The 20,571-nt window shown below is 41.9% G+C and overlaps 1 protein-coding gene across 5 annotated transcripts in view; it reads right to left on the reverse strand.

The window, feature by feature from the left end:
- The window catches only part of OXSM (3-oxoacyl-ACP synthase, mitochondrial), a 98,827-nt gene that overhangs the window by 77,616 nt on the left and 640 nt on the right, over positions 1–20,571 (reverse strand). For 2 of the 5 annotated variants that reach the window (XR_011920924.1, XM_072412399.1), the window contains exons 2-3: positions 16,067–17,076; positions 6,969–7,043 (exon numbers count right to left, since the gene is read on the reverse strand). Coding sequence is in view for 4 of the 5 variants with exons in the window: in XM_072412399.1 (XP_072268500.1) it covers positions 6,969–7,043; positions 16,067–17,049 (1,058 nt within the window). In the remaining variant the exon portion in view is untranslated. Of the gene's footprint in view, positions 1–511; positions 5,732–6,968; positions 7,044–12,031; positions 12,540–16,066; positions 17,077–20,571 lie in introns of those variants that run through there. The other 3 variants (XM_072412398.1, XM_072412397.1, XM_072412400.1) reach the window with 2 other exon arrangements.

The raw sequence follows: 20,571 nt of genomic DNA on the forward strand, positions 1-20,571 counted from the left end.
GTCCAGTGAATCCAAACTTTGGGAGACCTTGGTTCTCCAATCTCTTAAGCTTTGGTCAGCTTTCCTTTCTGTCTAAACTTCCTGGCCTCAGGCTTCAGCTATTTTACCCCATTTTCAAACTAAATCACCCGTATCAACTATTCCACCACTATTTTAAAAAGAAAACTCCCTATTATTACAATCCACTAGGTGCTTTCTAGTCACCCCCACATCCCAGCTTGGATGAAGGATGTAGTGCCCGACCCACCCTTTTCTTCCAAGACATTTCAGACATAAATTCAAAAATAAAGAGCTGTGAATCTGCAGCAACACTCTTATCTACCGCCTCAGCCAAGCCCTTTAATTCTTTTCCCAGGTGAATTGGAGGAAAACACATTGAAATAACCTTCAAATTTAACTTTACACTTCTCACCATGTTACAAATACTACATGTTACTTCATACTTCTAAGTCCAAAGCTTGTGCACATGGGTCATGGAGATGTATAAAACCAGATGCACAAATTAGCCAACTACAGGTAAAACAAATGATCTTTTATTACAATAACAAACACAATGTAGCATTCACAAAACATAAGGTATTTGATTGTCATACCTTCATCTATAGGAAACTTAACAGCCTAATCTTTCAAGCATTGCTTTTTATATGTGAACGCTTGTCTCTCCGGGAATCGTTGGTGAAATGTTTCGACATCTTAAATTGCATCCTATTTTGCCAGTACCAGCAGTATTGATAACATAGTTAAAAGGTGATTTCACATAAAAAATTTTAAAAATACACATCTTTGGGTACCTAGTCTAAATCACTAGGATTTTATAGTGATATATCCGGGATGTATATTGCAATTTCCCTCTATGTAGTCTCTTGCAACAGATACAAAGTGTTAGTTTATTTTTCCTGAACTTTTCTTGGACTATGATTAAAACTGTTAATAGGAGTATACAAAAAAACAAAATAAAATTAACAAATTCAGCGTGCAAAAAAAACAGCCCATATGCTTCTTCCTTCCTGTTGTTTATCAGAACTGGCCAGGCCTGCAGTGAAATGAGCTTAATAATTCAGGTGTTGTGCTGTGTCCTTTGGCTGCTGCATTTGGCTTTTTATCAACAGTCCAGTTTTTAATGGAGGATGGATGAGACCTCCTTCTAATTAGTGTATCTAACCAGAATGGTCTTCATTTTATTACACAATTACCCGGCTAAGGATACAGAAACCTATTATAGCCTGCAATATTTTAAAGAAAATCATTACAAAAACACTGTATTTTGATAAGTAGTTGTCAGTACATGTAAAAATGGAATTTAAAAGCCAACTCCAAATGATCTATTTATAAAAATCTGACATTCCCTGGTGGGAATCAATCACTGCTATTGGAACACATAAATCTGTAAGTTTCCCACAAAAGGAAATGTCAGATTCCCTGCTTTGTAAACAGAGCCCTAAGCCCTAGCAGTTTCAGAGGGCTTAAGTTGTACCTACCTCTGACTTCATATTGTAAATGGCCAAGCACAGGGGTTGGAAGCAGTAAAATTACACCATACAATGCTCAGCAAGGATCTAAGACCATGAAACAACTTGGAGAACATTTTAGGTCTTTATGCTCTGATGAAGTCTCTTGTATTATGAACAAAACATATAGGCATTATACCTGGTGTTTGCATGCTATTGTTGAAGTGGAACCAATGCTAAAAAATAAAGCAGGAAGATTCTTGATATGAGAAAGGGCAGACTACAGTTTACATACGAGATAGGGACTGTAGGTTTGTTCTTGAATTTGTTGAATTTGTATGTAAGTGGGAACAGGTACATTATTTTAATAAATGCAATTAGGACAGATGTTTGTCTCCACATATTATTAGGCAGCATGGTGTCATTACTGTATAAGATCCTCACTGTGAGTTGATCACAAACAAAGCAAAAAAAAAAATCTTTATGGAACCTTTAACCATTAACTTCTGGGGCAAGCTGTGCTTTGATATGCAAAAAGAAACAACTGCACAGTTTGTCTTGGTTACAAGAGGCTGCAGAAAGAGCTCACCCCCCTAAGATCACCCACAACCTCAGCTGTGTTTAGCAAAAGATTTCTTCCACAAGTCATGCAAACCACCCCTCCAGCCTTCAAGCCTCCGTTCTGCACACAGCGAGCAGGGAAGCCCCATTCGTAACTAGGAAGCGTCCGTTTGTCGGATGTCTTTAACCTGGGGACTACCTGTATATCTCATTTGTAATAAAACAAACCTACCTGCCTTTCTGCAATTATCTAACTAAACTAACCTCTCCTTACTCATTTGCCAGTGCTAAAATCTTCACCCAGTCCTCTTCTAACCATCTTTGGTTTTTTAGCCATTTTGATTGGGCAGTAATGTAACTGCTGCACATATGCATAGGATTTAATTCATTTCCAGCAGCCAGGTATGCCAGGATTAAACACTAAACTGCACATACACAGCTCAGTGTACATTATGGAAAATATTGCAAACAGGCAAGGAAATTTGTTTTATTGCAAAAGAGACAACGTCTGTCCCTTGTTTGATAAGGAACCTGCCTGCTCACAGTTTTTGAATAATCAGGTTTAGCTCTGCTTTCAATATTCTCTAGGACACAAATGTGCACAGTTTTTTTCACAGCTATGTTTCTACACTCAATATGCATTTTTTTTCCTGGCAGTTTGCATGTGTTTTTATATATTTGTATGCACTTCCATTACGTGTGTTAGGATGCATGGCATCTGGCGAAGGTGGTGAGTAGCAGCTACTAAATGCTCCAATGGCCCAAATGCTTATGTTAAGCACAATTTAGGCCTAGTCTACACAAACTGTTTTCCCAGCCTTTAACCTGAGGCTTTAAAAACCCAAGTTTGTAAGCGTTGAGCGTTATAGATAACGCTACTTTCAATGTTTCAAAAATTTAAAAATTAAAGCAGTAAACGTATCTATTGATTTAAATAGGAACGTTTTCCATCATTTTCCCGCTATTTTCCATGTGTACAAATGCTTGAAAACATAATCGCAGTAAAAAGGTGGCAAAGCGCGGCATAGACATTTTCCAGCGGTTTAAAGACAAGTTTTAAAACGTCTGGATTTCAAACAGTCCTTGTAGACCCAGCCTTAAAGAGAAACTAAACTCTCTGATGTGAGTTGCTTCCATAATCATCAAATATGTAGCATACTTGCCAATTATGGCACAGCCTTACCTGTGTGTAGCCACCCTGGACCCAAACCTACCCTCAGAACGCACCATTTTCTCAGCCGGTTCCATGGCGGACGTATTGCTCTGTCCTTAGATGGAACCATCTTTGCCACTGGCACCATGGTGAGAGAAGATAGCAATCTTATTTATCCATTGGATGGCCACTAATGATAAAACTCCTGTGAGTTAGGTATAGAGGAACAGGGTATTTAGGCTTTGTATATTTGTATACCTACTCTTTACACATTATTTGCAGACATTTTATTGGGTAGGATAGGGACAATAACATACATATCTGGAGGTCATCAAGCTACAGGCTCGACCCCTTTATGGATATATCCTGCTCTACGAACACCTGTCACTACTTATCAGGCCTATATTTTGCCTCAACCCCCAGATCTTCTGCCTGTCACATCATCCTCTATAAACACACATACACATTTAGCAAAAGTCTCAGGCCCAAGAGCATTACAAATTCCTTGTCGTTCAGACAAACATAAAAACCTAACAATGTTTTTAAATCTCCAACCCCGTTGAGAAAAATACAAAATTTAGGCTTGAATGCCACTTGGTCACTAGGTATAATCACTCCCCAACATTTAGCAAAAAAGGAGCAAAGCCAAACGATCTAAAATAGAGTGAGGCAAAGCACAATAATGTTCTTTAATGTTATTTGGAAAGAGAACATTTTGATGACATGATGTTGCTTTTAAAATCATGACATTTTTTCGAATAATAATGGTTTTAAAAAGGTGAAAACTAATGCATTTTCTGTATTGATTGTGGCTTTTAAAAGTTAAATAATGTCTTTCAAAGGCCCCTAGATATCTTTTATATGAAGGCAATTCTAAAATTGTTGTTAGGATTTTGCTGCCATCTGCTGGAAAGGGAATCTATTATAGGGGCTTAGAGATCAGGAAATTAACTGATTTTAATTTCTGCACAGTTTGTCCTATTTCATTGCAAAATGTTCCTCCATTTTATAGAAGCCTTCCTAGAGATTTGGTAGTCAGGACAATATAATGAAATAAAGGTATTCATGGGACATTTTCCAGGGCTAATGATGAAGAACTTTTGCTTTTTGTTGAAGGCTTACTTAATAAGATAATTTCTTTGGCAATGCATCACTTCTACTAAAGGATCACTATAGATGGCCAGTAAGCAGATACACTGGACAGATTTTGCTCTATCCCATAATAATTTTTTTAGGTGTGCATGAAGGTACAATGCACGAACAAGTCAACCCCTTTATGATTGAGATTAAGTCATCTGGGGGTTGTTCTAGGTTTGGTTAGGTAAGGTGAGTGAGACACGGAGGGTGAACTATTTTTTTTTTTTTTTTCGTTTTACAAGTTGAGAATTGAGTATCAAAGTATAAGTGTAAGAACATCGGAACCCTTCTTTTTGTAACACCCCTAATCTTGTCTACATACTTTTGTACGTACTATCTGATTGGGAACTCTATGCTGCTCAAAGGATAACTTTTGCATTTGAGACCTAATTTTAGTTCAGGTTCCTATTTCCTCCAACACTCCAACTTGAATAGCTCATTTCTGCTCTTGTCCATTTATTTGTACAATTAGAAATATTGTGAAATGCAATCACAATGACATGCTTACAGTAATTACAATCTGATGATTACAACTATTTAGGAGAAGCAGGCATTTGCATTTACTGCTAGTTAATTGCAGTGCGAGAATGATGGTATTACATTTTAAATCAATTTACATTGCAGCATTTCCCAAGAAATTGATCATTAAAAGGACTTTGGAAGAGGTTAAATGCTATCCAGAGATGAACAACATTTGATGTCCTCCTAGTTGTAAACATCGCTTCCAGATGGTACACAAATGACACAGTGACAATTCTGGATGAAGTATTTTTAGATGACGGTGGAACTGAAGTGACTGACAGAACTGAACAATACACAGGCAGGTGGTCTGGTAAACAAGAAAGTTGCGCCTAGCTTACAAATGGTGAGCAGGAAACGAACCTGATTTATTGAAGAACGTGATATGAAAACATTTCTGTATACACAATTGGTTAAGGCCAGCGTTAGAAAAAAATGGAACCTTGAGCAAATAATAATTTATATCCTGCATTTATATATTGGGTGTAGTGGTAGAGCTGCAACAGAATGAACTTTTGCAGGGAAGGGACAACATGGGTGTGTTTTGTCTGTAACGGTTACATTCTTCCCACTGTCCACCACACTAATGTACCATGAGCTGTGGATATAGTAATTATAGCAGGGCTTCCCAAGACATTGAAAGTTATATTAAGGGTTCCTCTTAGTAAAAAAAAGTCAAAAAGGCCACACTACATGTAGCAGCATAACACCTAAACAGAAAACATAAACAGTCAACATGAGAGAATACTTTATTGGACGATGGATGATGAAAACCAACACGTATCCTCACCTTGAAAACAACATCCTTGTGGTGAAAGATAGTAGGGGTAGTCTTATAATGTGGGAATTCTTTCACTGGCATTGACAGAAAAACTAGACAGTATTCATGACGAAATTAATAGAAATCAGGCAACTGTTGGGCAAAAAAACCATCGGTAATCAGCAGAATTAAGGCTTGAGTGGAGGTTCACATTCTAGCAAGACATTAGCCTTGAGTACAAAGACAAAGATTCACTGCAAAAACATGAATGGTTGCGTTACCAAAGGCCAATCATGCTTATCAACAGATATGTGGCAAGACTTCCTTGTCCTAAACTCCAAAGGGCCTTCAGCTCCCTGGTGCCCAATTTATGACCTCCCTGATACTTGAAGTATACCCCTCAGGCCTCAACAGTCAATAGTTGGCTCAGTGGCTAGCACTCTCACCCCTTGCAGCGCTAGGTCCCAGGTTTGAATATTGTCCAGAACACTATATACAAAGAGTTTGTACAATCTTCCTGTGTTTGCATGGGTTTCCTGGTTAGGTACTCCAGTTTTCCTAAAAACATGCAGTTAGGTTATGTAATGCGCCTGGGCGCACATATCACAACCAACTGCAGTAATCCCTTCAACAACCTCTATTGCGTAGTCCAGATACAGGCCAAGGTCAAACACAAGAAGGTCAGTCTGATAAGGTGAGGTACAGAAAGATGAGGCAGAAGGCGTAGTCAGGAACAATCTGAAGTCAGGCAAAGTCAGTAATCAGGCTGGGTCGCTGTTGGCAACAAGTCCGGGCTGGTGACAAGGCACGAGGAAAGGGAACATAGGTTAACGCGGTAATCAAATAAAAGAACACACCCAAGCACACTTTAACACAGAGGTTGTAACGGGCAAGGGTGCTAATGACAGAGCCTCATTAAATGGGCAGACTGCCCAATCACATTGAGCCACCTGGCGCTATTGGATAGGAAAATTCATTCATTAACGAATCCCCTGTGGCTGATTTGGCTGCAGGAAATTCAAACTAGCCGTGATCTGCCCCACAGCGAGGCAGCCACTGGACCATGGATCATGCTGTGCTGCGCACGTCCGCAGGAATGCTGAGAACGTGTGCAGCACTGCACACGTCCGCAGGGGTGCTGGGGATGCCGTTTGGCCAAACAGTAGTTTGGCTGGAACGGATCTCTCCGCCAGAGGTGCCCTCTTTCTAGTTCCCCAGAGTACTGGGAGAGAACTGCTCCTACACCAATAAACTTCCTATAAAAATTTGCGATGTCCAGGAAGCTCTGAAGACCCTTGAGGCCAGTGGATTGCGGCCACTTCAGCACTGCTGAGACCGTGGTTGGATCCATAGCCAACAAAATATAACCCAAAAAAGCAACCTCACGTACCTCGAAGGCGCACTTCTCCAGCTTAGCATAGAGGCAGTTCTCCCGGAATTTCTGGAGACCTGGCGCACCTGGGTTCTGTGGGGAAGAAGATCAGGTGAATAGATCAAAATGTCATCCAGGTAAACTATAACAAAGTCCCTCATAAATTTCCGAACACATTATTTACCAACTCCTGGAAGACCGCCAGGGCGTTACAATAGACCAAAGGGCATTACCAGGTATTCAAAATGCCCATCCCCCGTGTTAACCCCCCTAGCGTTCTAATTCTGTCATTTTTTGATGCAAAAAGTGATCCTATTTTTTTTGCGTAGAAATTTTTGTTTATATTGTGGGCCTGTAATTCTTAGGATTAACTCCCGGGTATAATTATTATATTTATTTATTATATTAGAATCATAATTTATAAAATAATACATAATTATAAATCATTATTATAAAAAATAATGAAATATTAGCCCAAAACAATGTAATTTATCCAAAAAAAAATTTTAATCAAAAATTTCCTTCTGAAATTTTCCAAACAAGGGTGCAATATTATTGATAAATAATAATATAAATTATATGCAGATTTTAGAAAAAAAAATTTACTTCAATTCAGGAAGTGATTAAAAAGTCATTAAAAGGTTAGATCAAGGTCAGGGCTAATAGCGTGCAAAATGTAAAACAGGGCACTGGGCAATGATGCTTGGTGCACTACAATGTGTATTTATACTTTTATTATATGTTTTTATGTGTTTTTACTTTAAAAAAAAATTTAAAAGCAGATTACATAGTAATCTGCTTTTAAATTTCCCGCCCCCAGAATCCATCACTCCACCGCATCATCCGGAAGATGTCACACATCTTGCCGGGTGATGCGGTGGGGATGTCCCCGCCCTACTTCATTCCCCTGCTCGCATCTCCCGGAGGCTGATCTCCGGGTGATGCAAGCAGGAGAGTGAGCAGCGGGGACATCATCCCCTACTCCCAGAGGGTGAGATCAGCCTCCGGGAGTAGAGGATGATGTCCCTGCTGCTCACTCTCCTGCTCGCATCACCCGGAGATCAGCCTCCGGGTGATGGGAGCAGGCAGTAGATCCAGGAGCTGCTGCCAGCGGGAAATCTCCGCTGGCATCACCCTCTGGATTTACTATTGGTGATCGCATCTGCAGTTAGATGCGATGCACCAAGCAGAAATCCTGCATGGTGCATCGCATCTAACTGCAGATGCGTGCATCGGGGTGGTGGGGACCCGGGCGGTATTTAAAAGCAGATTACTCCGTAATCTGCTTTTAAATTTCCTGTCCGGCCACGCCCCCCGATGGAGAAGCGCCCCGCCATCACAGCGGGATCCTGAGATCGCCGCTGGAGCGCGGGGATAAGGTAAGAGGGACCCTCAAAGGTACCCCGAGTGTGACTCGGTATTACCGCTTTTTGCAATTTTTTCCACCCCGAGTCACACTCGGGAATACCGCTAGGGGGGTTAAAGGCGGTCTTCCATTCATCGCCCTTCAGAATTCTAATGAGATTGTAGGCCCCTTTCGGATCAAGCTTAGTGAAGATTCGAACCCTGTTAACCTGAGAAAAGAGGTCTTCCAATATGGGAAAAGGGTAACAATTCTTCACAGTGATTTTATTTAGGCCCCTATAATCAATGCAGGGCCTTAGCCTGCCATCCTTCTTCTCCACAAAGAAGAACCCAGCTCCTGCAGGGGAAGGGGATGGACAGATGAAACCTTTCCCTAGATTCTCTAACTTTTTCTGGGCCTTTAATTGTGGCCCGGTCAAATTAAACAAGTGACTTCTGGGGGGCATGGTATCCCTGAAGTAATTCAATGGGGCAGTCATAGGGATGGTGAGGTGAGAGTTTGTCAGCTGCCCGAGGGCAGAAGACGTCAGAATACTCTCGGTAAGACTCGGGCAACTTCTCTGCCACCTCGAGGGACCGTACTGGCACTACTTGTGTGAGGCAGTTAGCCTGACATTTTCTCCACCACTGCACAATCTGACCGGATTCCCAGTCAATGATAGGGTTATGAAATTTTAACCAAGGGAGGCCTAATCCTAAAGGGGTTTTAACCCCTTTACAATCAGGCGGATCATATCCTGATGGGAGGCCCCCACTGTTAAGCATACTTCTGGGGTAACGGAAGGTGTAAGTCCCTTCTGAAGAGGGGTGCCATTGATGGCGGCCAGGTCAGGACCGAGAGGCGTGACAGGTATTCCCAGGTCAGAGGCCAGATCCTGGTCTAGGAGGTTACCATCTGCTTCAGAATCAAAGAAGGCCAGGACCTGGCAGGTCTTTCCGCCCCAGGAAACAGTAGCTGGAAAAAGGAGGCAGCGTTGAGCCTGAGCTAGGGGTTCTGAGGTGCTGCCCTCGGCACCCCCAATAAGCTGATGTCTTCCAGCTTTTTTCCGAGGGAAGGTCTTGCCCTATGACCAGGGTCACCGCAATAAAGGCAGAGCCCCCCTTGAAGGCGACGACTGCACTCTGTGGGGGCGAGCTTGGACGAACCAATCTCTATGGGTTCCTCAGGATCAGGAAATAAAGATGGAGGCCTTACTCGTGGTGGAGAACTAACCGGCATCATCAGAGGTAAAGACCTTGACTGAAGGAGTGAACGACCCCCGGACCCGTGCGTTAGCTTGTCCAGGGGGCATTCCCAGATTCGCTGATCAACACAGATAGACTGCTGTACCACAAGATCCAGGGTGGTCAGAGAGGGGAGACCCAACAGCACCTCCTTGACTTGATCGCTGAGGCCTTGACGGAAGCGATGTAGGAGAGCAGCATCTCCCCAACGAGTAATAGTGGCCCATCGCTGGAACTTGGCCGCATACTCTTCCCCGGGGCTTCTCCCCTGCGTTAGGTATTCCAAGTTCATCTCCGCAGTTCGAGTCAGGTCCGGGTCATCAAATCTCACACCTATGGCGGAAAAGAACGCATCAACTGAGCAAAAAGCATGGTCAGGGGTTTACCCCTTAGGAGAGAAATGACTTTGGTGAGTTGTCCCAGTGGCAATTGGATGAAGTTGAAAATATAGGGGACAGGAGTCCAGGGAGTTTGGGAGGTCCTGTCTGTTCCCTAAAAACTTATCAGGTAATGGGATTGGGGGTTCCACTGGCCCTACGTAACTGGATAAGTTCGGCCCCTGGTCTTGCTCTGGGAGTGCCCATAATTTCCCTGCTATCTCCAGAAGGCGCTCGCGAACCTTAGTGGCATGACCGGTGGGAGCTTTTAATGCAAGCTCCTGTAGGCCCCGCTGGATCTCTTCCATTGGGGCTGGGTGGTGTGAGTGGCCCATTATACTGTAATGCGCCTGGGCGCACAAATCACACCCAACTCCAGTAATCCCTTCAACAACCTTTATTGCGTAGTCCATATACAGACCAAGGTCAAACACAAGGGCAAGGGTGCTAATGACAGGGCTTCATTAAATGGGCAGACTACCCAATCACATTGCGCCACCTGGTGCTATTGGATAGAATTCATTGATACACCAATACCCTGCGGCCGAATAGGCCACAGGAAATTCAAACTAACCAGGTTTCCCCCAAAAGCGAGGCAGCCAACTGCCCCTGGGGGGTACAAGAGGCATGCATAGTAGCGAGCGCGCCTCCTACAGCAGGGCCCCCGGACCATGCTGTGCACGTCCGCAGGAATGCTGCGGACAAAAGGAGTATGGTAGGGATATTAGATTGTGAGCCCCTTTGAGGGGCAGATAGTGACATGACTATAGACTTTGTAAAGCGCTGCATAATACGTCGGCACTTAATAAATGCAAGTTAATAATAATAGTTGGAGCACTATAAAGGATCTGAACACTTGAAGCTGTGCCCAAAAAAGAGTAGATAGGTTGCAAAGTATTAGTCAATAGTACCAGCAGTTGATATATGTGTTGTACCAGCAAATTATATTTTTCCTTATTACTGACTTACCATACCATGTTCTGCACAATGTCTCTGTGTTGAGGCAGCTATCTTGGTAGAGACAGGGCTTTGCTTTCTCTTATCAGATCATTCAGCAAGTACAGTAAGGAGAATAATAGCAACATTACTAATTTTTACTTTAATTCTCTTAAGACGGGCTGTTAGAGGTAAACGTGTCTTAGATCTCACACCACATATATAAAGACTGCACAAATAGAAATGCCAAGGCACCCTCATATATTAGGTAGTGCTTTCACATTAAACATTCAAACCACCCTCTAAATACCCACCACAGTATAACCTTATTATTTGTACACATGATTCTGGAAACTATTGCATTGTTACTGTTTACTATACCTGTTAAATTCTGACTGTACAATATTTGCTTTTCTCCTTTAGATTAACCCAGGCTGTAATAGGGGAACCTACTTTAACATCCAATCTGTGATCAATCAGGTGGGCTCTTCACTAAAAAAAACTGCATGATTGTAACATGTGTGATAAGCTCAAATGTTAATATGCTCGAAAATTCAAGCTAATAGGTCTGGAATAATTGATAACTAAACTGAACAAATGGCAGGAAGCGTGTGATAGCGATCAATACCGCACATTTAGACAATACACCAATCATGTGACTGGCAAGATTCTGCTTCATGCTACTTGTGTAGGGAACCTCACAGTGAACCATTTATTGTATTTATTTATCACTACATTGCAACTCTAGAAGTTTTTTTCTAGCAAATAAAGTAGTGCGATTGAGCTAATAAATGTCCCCTGTGCAGCTTTTCAGGTGACTGCAAGCAAGTGGTTAAATCCCTCAGAAGCAAGGGATTAAAATCTTAGCTTAGCCCTAAATAAACTTTACATAAATCTTAAAATAACTTTTCTCCTGGGATCACAAATAATAATGAGATCATTTTAGTATTGTTGCCTACTGTTGTAGAGATATGATTTCTATCATTATAAACATTTACAAAAGAAAGTTAGAAATTACACTTTCCCATAACAGATTCTGTTTCAATGTGATATTTGTGACAGCATAACCCTTCAAAGATGCCTTGGTAAGGCAGGTAATTAAATCTGGTCCAGTAAAGATCAAGATTACTCACTGGAGTCTGTAACACAAAAAGTATCATGCATATAACAACACCGTAATAAAGCAGCAAAGCACATTTTATTCTAGATAACCCCAGATGTCATTTAAAAACAATGTACCAACAATTTCAATTCTAAAGTTTAGTTAGAAAATCGAGAAAAGTTTCACAAACTACCAAAACAAAGTGTGGCATTGGTTCCACCAAAACCAAATGAATTACTCAGTGCTACAAATCTCTTTCCAGGCTTCCATTGTTGGGCTTTAAGAGGGATATAATTAAGGTCGAACTCGGGCTCTGTCCTATCAAGGTTCAGAGTGGGTGGTAAAACTCCATGAAAACAAGACAGAACCGTAAAAGAAGCTTCGATAGCACCAGCCGCACCCAGCAAATGACCTGTAGCACCTTTGGTCGCAGACACAGCTAATGAGTATGCATGTTCTCCAAAAAGTCTTTTAATAGCTTTGTTTTCAGCTGCATCCCCGAGAGGAGTGGAGGTGGCGTGAGCATTGATGTAGGAAATATCTTGGATATATAACCCAGAATCTGCAATCGCTGCTTTCATGCACCTAAAACAAAGGATAGGGGTTTTAGTTTAAAGTAATTTGCCAAATGTTTACATTGATTTTACTATGCAAAATGTTTATGCTCATATGATATGCATTTATTTCATCCCCGAGCATATCAGGCATGCACAGAAGGAGCCCCTTCGTCAAAAGTGAAAAAAATTGTCAATCCCACGCATGCGTAGTGGGATCGGCAAGTTTTTCCCCATCTACGTCACCCGAACTCGCGCCTGTGTCTGGTGACATAGGAAGAACCCAGAAGAAGAGGAGAAGATGGCGATGCCCGGAGCACCAGCTCAAAGACGGATGCCCGGACGACGCGGGATCCAATGGAAGAGACCTAGGAACCGATTAACTGTTATGCAGGATTAAAGGTATATGTTTTGTTTTTGTTTTGGGGGACTTTTGAGTTTAGTTCGTCTTTAAGTCCCACTTTGAAAAAAAAAGGGACAGGCAAAGTCCTTTCTGCATTAACTGTTCCTGCCTGCTTGATCGTCATCCAACTGTCAAATTGTGGCAATTCCCTTGCATGTGCAGGAAATGAATGAACTCCTGAGATGGAAAGGAGTTACATCATCCTGGCACGACCAATCAACATGGCTGGAGATTATAAGGAGGAAGACAAAAGGAAGGAAGACAGCAGCACCTTGTGATAGAACAGGGATAGGTGAGTTGTGTTGGTTTAGTTCCACTTTAACCCCTAGCAGCAATTGTTTACCCTACAATGAATAAGAGCGCCCACTTAATAAGGGGTGAGTACTTGCAAATAGGGTTAGGACTTGACATTAGGGCTATTTAGGATTAAAGGAGCCCCATTATAACAACTGTAGCCGTCTGAGTGAATAAATGTTAGGAAGGAAACATGTTTTCACACATTGGGTCTGATTTATTAAAGCTCTCCAAGGCTGGAGAGGATACACTTTCATCAGTGAAGATGGGTGATTCAGCAAACCTGGAATGGTTTTGGTCCAGGATTGAAAACATTTGCTAGAAAATAGCAAATGGTTTTGAAAAAATCCATTCTAGGTTTGCTGGATCACTCAGCTTCACTGGTAAAAGTGTATCCTCTCCAGCCTTGGAGAGCTTTATTAAATCAGGGCCATAGTTTTCATGGAGCACAAGTGAACATTCTGCCTAAGGGATTATTGCAAGCTATGTCTACCTCTGTTAGGGCCATTTCAGACCCACGGTGAACCTCCAGGCTCCACTGGTCCCAACCACTCCCATTCAAGTGCATGTAGCTGTTGTTGCGAGTGTAATGCGGCACAGTTCTAGAAAGTGGAAGTCACTTTCGGCAATGCAGTTGCTTTTAGAAGAACAGCATCAAAGCTGCACCTGTAAGGAAATGTGTTACTTGCAGTGCAGTTTGTAGATCCTGGGTGGTTTTCCACAACTGATATAAAAGGGGCCTTGAGGTAAGTGTCCATAGGCATTGTTTTCCTGCATTTGATGTATGCTTGGACCGTCCCTCAAAAGGAAGGTCATTAAAAACCAAATCACTTTGATTGGACAGTGCTTATGGCAGGCAGACTGCTTTGACCCGTATAACGCTGTGTTGCATTTCTTTAACCACAGCATGTCCTAGTCAGATGCATTTGAACTGCAAGCAAAATAAAAACGGCATAAGAAAACAATAACCATGGACACTTACCCTTTAGGTATGAATTGAATAGGACTTATATAGACAAACAGGTCTTCATTGCTTGACCATTCCCATCATCTATTATTAGATTTATAACTTTGTAAATTGTGGATAATGATTCTAACAATCAAAGACCGATCTCTGCAGATCTACACATGAAACCTGTCAAAGAAAATCCACAGTAAGGAACACATAACAAGGAGTTTCAGAAGTCGCTGTCCTTTCAATAAAACCACAGATGCTAGAGGTTTTCATTATCCTGAAAGCTTCCATTCCTGGACTATTCTCAGCATTATAGATTTATTCCTGGGTGAAAGATTACAATCTTTTCCAAGAAATTGCTGCTTTTTGATAACTGCATTTTGTATTCTGCCTTGGTTCAGACGGAAAGCTCGATTAAACATGAAAAGGAACAGAGCCAATTAAAACACCATGGAAGAAACTTAAAAAAGTGAATGAAAGTTTGTTTCCATGGAAACAGCAGAATATTTGTATGCAGTGGGGAACATGCAAGACAGAGCTACAGAGTATGGATTGCACCACGACTACAGGGGAGAATGAAGAACAAATCGCCAGGTAACAACAAAAAAAAATATATATATATATATATATATATATATATATATATCAGCTCAGTTCTATGTGTTAACATACACCTGTTAAGGTGCATTGTGTCACATGCTAATGTGTGCTGGACACCACTTGCTTACATGTGGCAGTGTCCGGGTACATTCCATTCTTCTAGCCTCATAGTAGGCTATCAGGAGTTTAGTAGGCATACTCCAGCCAAATACTAAATTAGATTGGTGATTATATCAGGGAACTGGGTATAGGAATAGAAAGTGTGGCCTGGAATAACTTGCACCTACATCGTTCTAAAATCTAGTGCTATTCAATGGAGTTAGTGAATGTATACAGTCAGTTTTCAACCCAGAAATGTTTTAAAGATGGGTGGGAAGAAATTGTAAGAGGGTGCAGACCCTGTATTGTGACCCAACTCTTCAGTAACCACCCAAAAATAGCTGGTGGTTACTAAAAAGTGCTGGCTGGTGTGCCCAAGTAAAATGGTCAGCAGAGAACACTGGATACAGTTTTAGGTTTAGCATTACATTTAATTTGAAAAAAATCAAATCACCAATAGGTAGATCTTATTGGCAATAGGCACATACAAAGTCTCTTTAGCCAAAAAAAAACCTGGTTCCTGGGAGGTGGGGAAAGGAGAGGAAAAAGGAAAAGTTTGGGCTACAGATATCCTTTAACAGTTGGTTTTAATACACCGCAATGCAGACTTTTTCCTTCTCCCCACTTTTGATAGGATAGCTGTATACTATTTTATTATAAGGTGTCCAAATCATCAACTACTTAATTTATATTTATAACTCAACCTTTGTTTGTCCTAGCAAAATTTATGTTCATCTGGCAACAACAAGCAAGGTAAACCCCCTAGGGCCCCTTGACTCTTGCATGTGCCTGGTATTTTATGCATCAAAGTGTGCTTTATAAAACTGCCAGAACAATAAAAACTGGACCTGCAACTGATTGGCACCACAGCACTCCATATATAATGCCATGTATTACCCAGGGTTGCACTTTTCTGCATGTTACCATAAGGCAGCCGTGTGAAAGGGGCTTTTCAAACAAAGCATATTCCTACAGGCTGCTCCACTCATTTATTTGGGTTTAGATGGCTTTTAATAAAATTATATGCATGAATATAAAAAGGTGTTTTCCTAATATGAAATTAGAACATTACAAATAAATCAGCTGCATATTCGTCCCCTGCTGTGTTTGGTTGTTTTTAACTTCAGCAAAAAATGGAGATCAAGGGCTGCTAATTTCAAGCTTCAATAAACTAAATACTAAGGCGTGGCTGATTTCTCATATTTACCTGAATGCGCCATCACCCTCTGAACTAGGAGCAGTGATGTGACAAGCATCGCCAGACAGTCCATAGCCCAATACTTCAGCATAGATTTTTGCATTCCTTGCCAGTGCATGTTGATATTCTTCTAGCACCAGCACAGCTGCTCCCTCACCCATGACAAATCCTTCTCTTTCAGGATGAAATGGTCGACAAGCCTTGTTAGGAGTTTCATTAAAGTTAATACTGAGTGCTCGAGCCCTTGCAAATCCAGCAAGTGACAATGGGCTGATGCAGGACTCTGTTCCACCAGCAACCATCACATCAGCATCCCCGTGGGTGATAAATCTAAAGGAGTCTCCGATTGAATGTGCTCCTGTAGTGCAAGCGGTTGATACGGCATGATTTGGTCCTTTAAATTTGTGTTTGATACTGATGTGCCCAGCAGCCATATTTATCAATATCCTTGGAACAAAAAAGGGACTGACTTTGTTATATCCTTTAGCTTGAAACAACATGGCGGTCTCTGTGATGTCATCAAGGGGTACCATGCCCATGCCTATTGCCACCCCAGTGGACTCTTGTTCTGCTTCAGAGATTGGACTCCAGTTTGCATCGGTTATTGCTTCCTCTGCAGCTGCTATAGCCATAATTGTGGCAGATGACATTGCCTTTATATCTGACCTTGAAACATATTTTTCTGCATTAAAATCCCCTTCTGCATCACCTCTTGGTACACGAGCAGCTACCCTACAAGGGATTTTTTTATATTTATCATCATGAAGACCGACTACTCCACATTCTCCTTGTATAAGTCGATCCCATGCCAACTGTGTGCCAACGCCAAGAGGGGACACTATTCCAATACCTGTCACAACCACTCGTCGGTGAGACTTTCTTGAAGTATCATTACTTAGGGATCTTTTCTCCAAAAAAAAACATCTAGAAGTGTTACCTAATAATAAGTAACACTGGGACGTTCTCACTATACTTCTCAGATGAGAAGCCATGAGGAGTCTTCAGCTTTACACATGTGCCTGAAAAGATAAAAACACAATACCGTTAAAAAAAAAACAATTCCATAAAATACTGGTAGAATAAAAATGTATCATAATTACAGGATAAATATAAACTACAAAAGGCCATGAAGGCTGGGCACACAAATTTGAGTTTTGATAGCAGTCATCGCCCATATTTGCCCTGCCAGTAATCAGTAAAGACTTCTATACTTGCAAGTAAATGTGCTAGAGATCAACCCGTCATATTTGGATCACCATGTGAATATTAGCAAATAATTCCTACTACATGCTACTGTTGCTTAGTGTTTGATTTAAAGGCTTCCTTTTCTGTACTGACCATGTTAAACATAGAAGTAGATCCATGCAAGCATGGACAGAATGGGCCTGATTTATTAAAGCTCTCCAAGGCTGGAGAGGATAGACTCTCATCAGTGAAGCTGGGTGATCCTGCAAATCTGGAGTGGATCTGGTCCAAGATTGAAAACATTTGCTAGCAAATGGCTTAGAAGAAATCTGTTGAAGGTTTGCTGGATCACCCAGCTTCACTGATGAAAGTGTATCCTCTCCAGTCTTGGAGAGCTTTAATAAATCAGGTCCAATGTGTCTTTTACTATTGTATATAGGATCTGTAATTTTGTGTGTCCGCCCCATACTCCAGCCCTCCTTGTATTGGACAGTGGCTTCTGTACTGGGACTCATCCCTCAGTAAAACAAAAATTATATTCTTCTTCAGGGCTGAGGGACATTTTTATGTTACCAGACAAGCAGGAGAAAAGCTCAAAAGTCCTAATCTGCTCCATGTAAGAACAGTTTTAGCTGACTCTGGAGGTTGCAGTGCTGCTCTTTGTCCATCAGTTTTGGTTGTTTTGCTGGAGACAATGCAGGCATATAACTAGATCATGCTTCTACTAAAATGTTTTCCATTGATTTGTGCCAAAACAGCCAGACAAAATTCAGATGGATCCTAATAGCAGCAAGTGGGGGGAATACCCAAGCTGCATGCTAAAACCTCTTCATCACTGATTCACATGAACCTCTAAATCAGCCTGCAGAGGAAACCTTCCAATAAAACATAGGTCTCAGGGAACCCCTGCCAAAATTATTCAATCGGGGATCAGTGTGACAAAATGCCCCCTACAATGGTGGTGGGAATGCCACCTTTACAGAAAGCTAAAAAGATGATTGGTGTCCTGATAGTTCTGCCAAGTGTGTTGTCCCCTTTTCTATGAAACATCATCAAATATGAGGTCAATCAGCCACAGCTCAATGAACCCCAAGCCAAATCTGGAGAAACCCTAGGGTTTCATGGAACCCTGGTGGAGAATTACTGCCCTAAAAATTTTAAATGTTTGAAAATAAAGTTTGCTGGAGAAAACTGGATCTTCTGTATCAGTTTACTGCAGAGGTGACCAGCTTCCAACATTGGGCCTGATTTATTAAAGCTCTCCAAGGCTGGAGAAGATAGACTTTCATCGGTGAAGCTGGGTGATCCAGCAAACCTGGAATGGATTTATGAAAATAAATAGCAAATGACTTTTAGGAAATCCATTCTAGGTTTGCTGGATCACTCAGCATTACCGATGAAAGTGTATTCTCTCCAGACATGGAGAGCTTTAATAAATCAGGCCCATTGCCTGATATACAACCTGGATTCCCAGAGTGCAATGCTGAGCCCTATTGTTGCCTTTTCTCCCTTAACACACTCTGAAACCATGACATTTCAATCTCTAATGAGGTTAATCCAGATCATGACTTTAGAGGTGAAGTGTGTCCCCAACTTTGGATTGTCAGTCATTTGTGGCTGCTGCTGACCAAAATAATTAAATGTTTGTCCAATTCAGCTCCTTACACCTGTTTAGCTGTGCTATATTTTGGGTCTGGGCTCTCCTGCTTTGGCTATAAAGAATTTATATTAGACAATATTTTCTGTAGGTAAAATATATTATAAGGAGTGGTGGGGATATACCAAACTAACCAAATATGAGTCTGAACCAAAGTAAACCGGAATTTGTGAATGGACAGAGGCTGATCAGTGCTTCAGTTGGTCTATCTTATAGCGTTTGGGTCGATAGATCTAGGCATGGTTCTACTTAATGGTTTCAATTTAGTTTTTTGTCATTTTATATCCAACATTTTAACTTGCTGTTGCTTTAATAAAGTTGTTTGACGTTTAAAGATTTCAATCCCAACAAGGGGGCCACAGACAACTTTTAGCCTCACTTCTTGCTGTGTCTTCTTCTTTTGCGATTGTTCCAGGATTGGTACCTGGGATATGTAGGGTCGGTGTCTATGACATGCAGCATCAGAACCAGGGATGTGTTCCGTCAATATCTGGAAAGTGCAGGGACAGTACCAGGTTGATTTAGGGTCATCACCCAGGACATATGGGATCAGTTCCTGGGTCATGTAGGGTGTGTACTCAGGACAAACAGGGTTGTTACCTGGGTCAGGTAGAATCTGTGCCTGAGGCATAGCGGATCAGCACCTGGAGCATATAGGGTCTGTGACTGAAAGGTGCAGGATCTGTACTATGGACACACAGGATCAGTACCCAGGACATAAAATGTCAATACCTAAGACATGCAGCGTTGGTACCTGGGTTATGCAAGGTCATTACATGGGACATACAAGATTGGTACCTTGGGCATGTAGGATTAGAACCAGGGATGTGTTGGGTCAATACCTGGTACCTGGATAATGTAGGGTTATCACCCAGGACATAGGGGATTTTTACTTGGGTCATAGAGAGTCTGTGCCAGGAACATACAGGATTGTCATCTGAGAAATAAGAGATATGAAACTGGGAAGTGCAGGGTTTGTACCCAGGACACACAGGATCTACATCTAGAACATTAATACTTGGGAAGTGCAGGGTTGGTATCTGGGTCATTTAGGGTTTTTGTATCCGGGACATGAAGGATCAATGCCTGGGACGTCAGCCCCCAGGACATGTGGGGTCTGTGCCCAGAACATACAGGATCGGTATTCGGGACACGCAGGTTCAGTACCTGGGACAAGTAGGGCCATTTGCAGAATTGATACCTGGGACAGGTTGGGTCAATACCTGGAATATGCAGGATTGGTACCCAAGACATGTAGTTTCATCACCCGGGTATATGGGATTGGTACCTGGGACATGTAGGGTCATCACCAGGGTATATGGGACTGGTACCTGAGACATGTGGGGTCATCACCCGGGTATATGGGATTGGTACCTAAGATGTGTTGGGTCATCACCAGGGTATATGGGATTGGTACCTGAGACATGTGGGATCAATACCCGGGTATATGGGATTGGTACCCGAGACATGTGGGATCATTACCCAGGTATATGGGACTGGTACCCAGGACATGTGGGGTCATCACCAGGGTATATGGGATTGGCACCTGGGACATGTGGGGTCATCACCTGGATATTTGGGATTGGTACCTGGGACATGTGGGGTCATCACCCGGGTATATGGGATTGGTACCTGGGACATGTGGGGTCATCACCCGGGTATATGGGATTGG

This window comes from Pyxicephalus adspersus, chromosome 5 (assembly GCF_032062135.1).
Source record: "Pyxicephalus adspersus chromosome 5, UCB_Pads_2.0, whole genome shotgun sequence".
Taxonomy (NCBI): domain Eukaryota; kingdom Metazoa; phylum Chordata; class Amphibia; order Anura; family Pyxicephalidae; genus Pyxicephalus; species Pyxicephalus adspersus.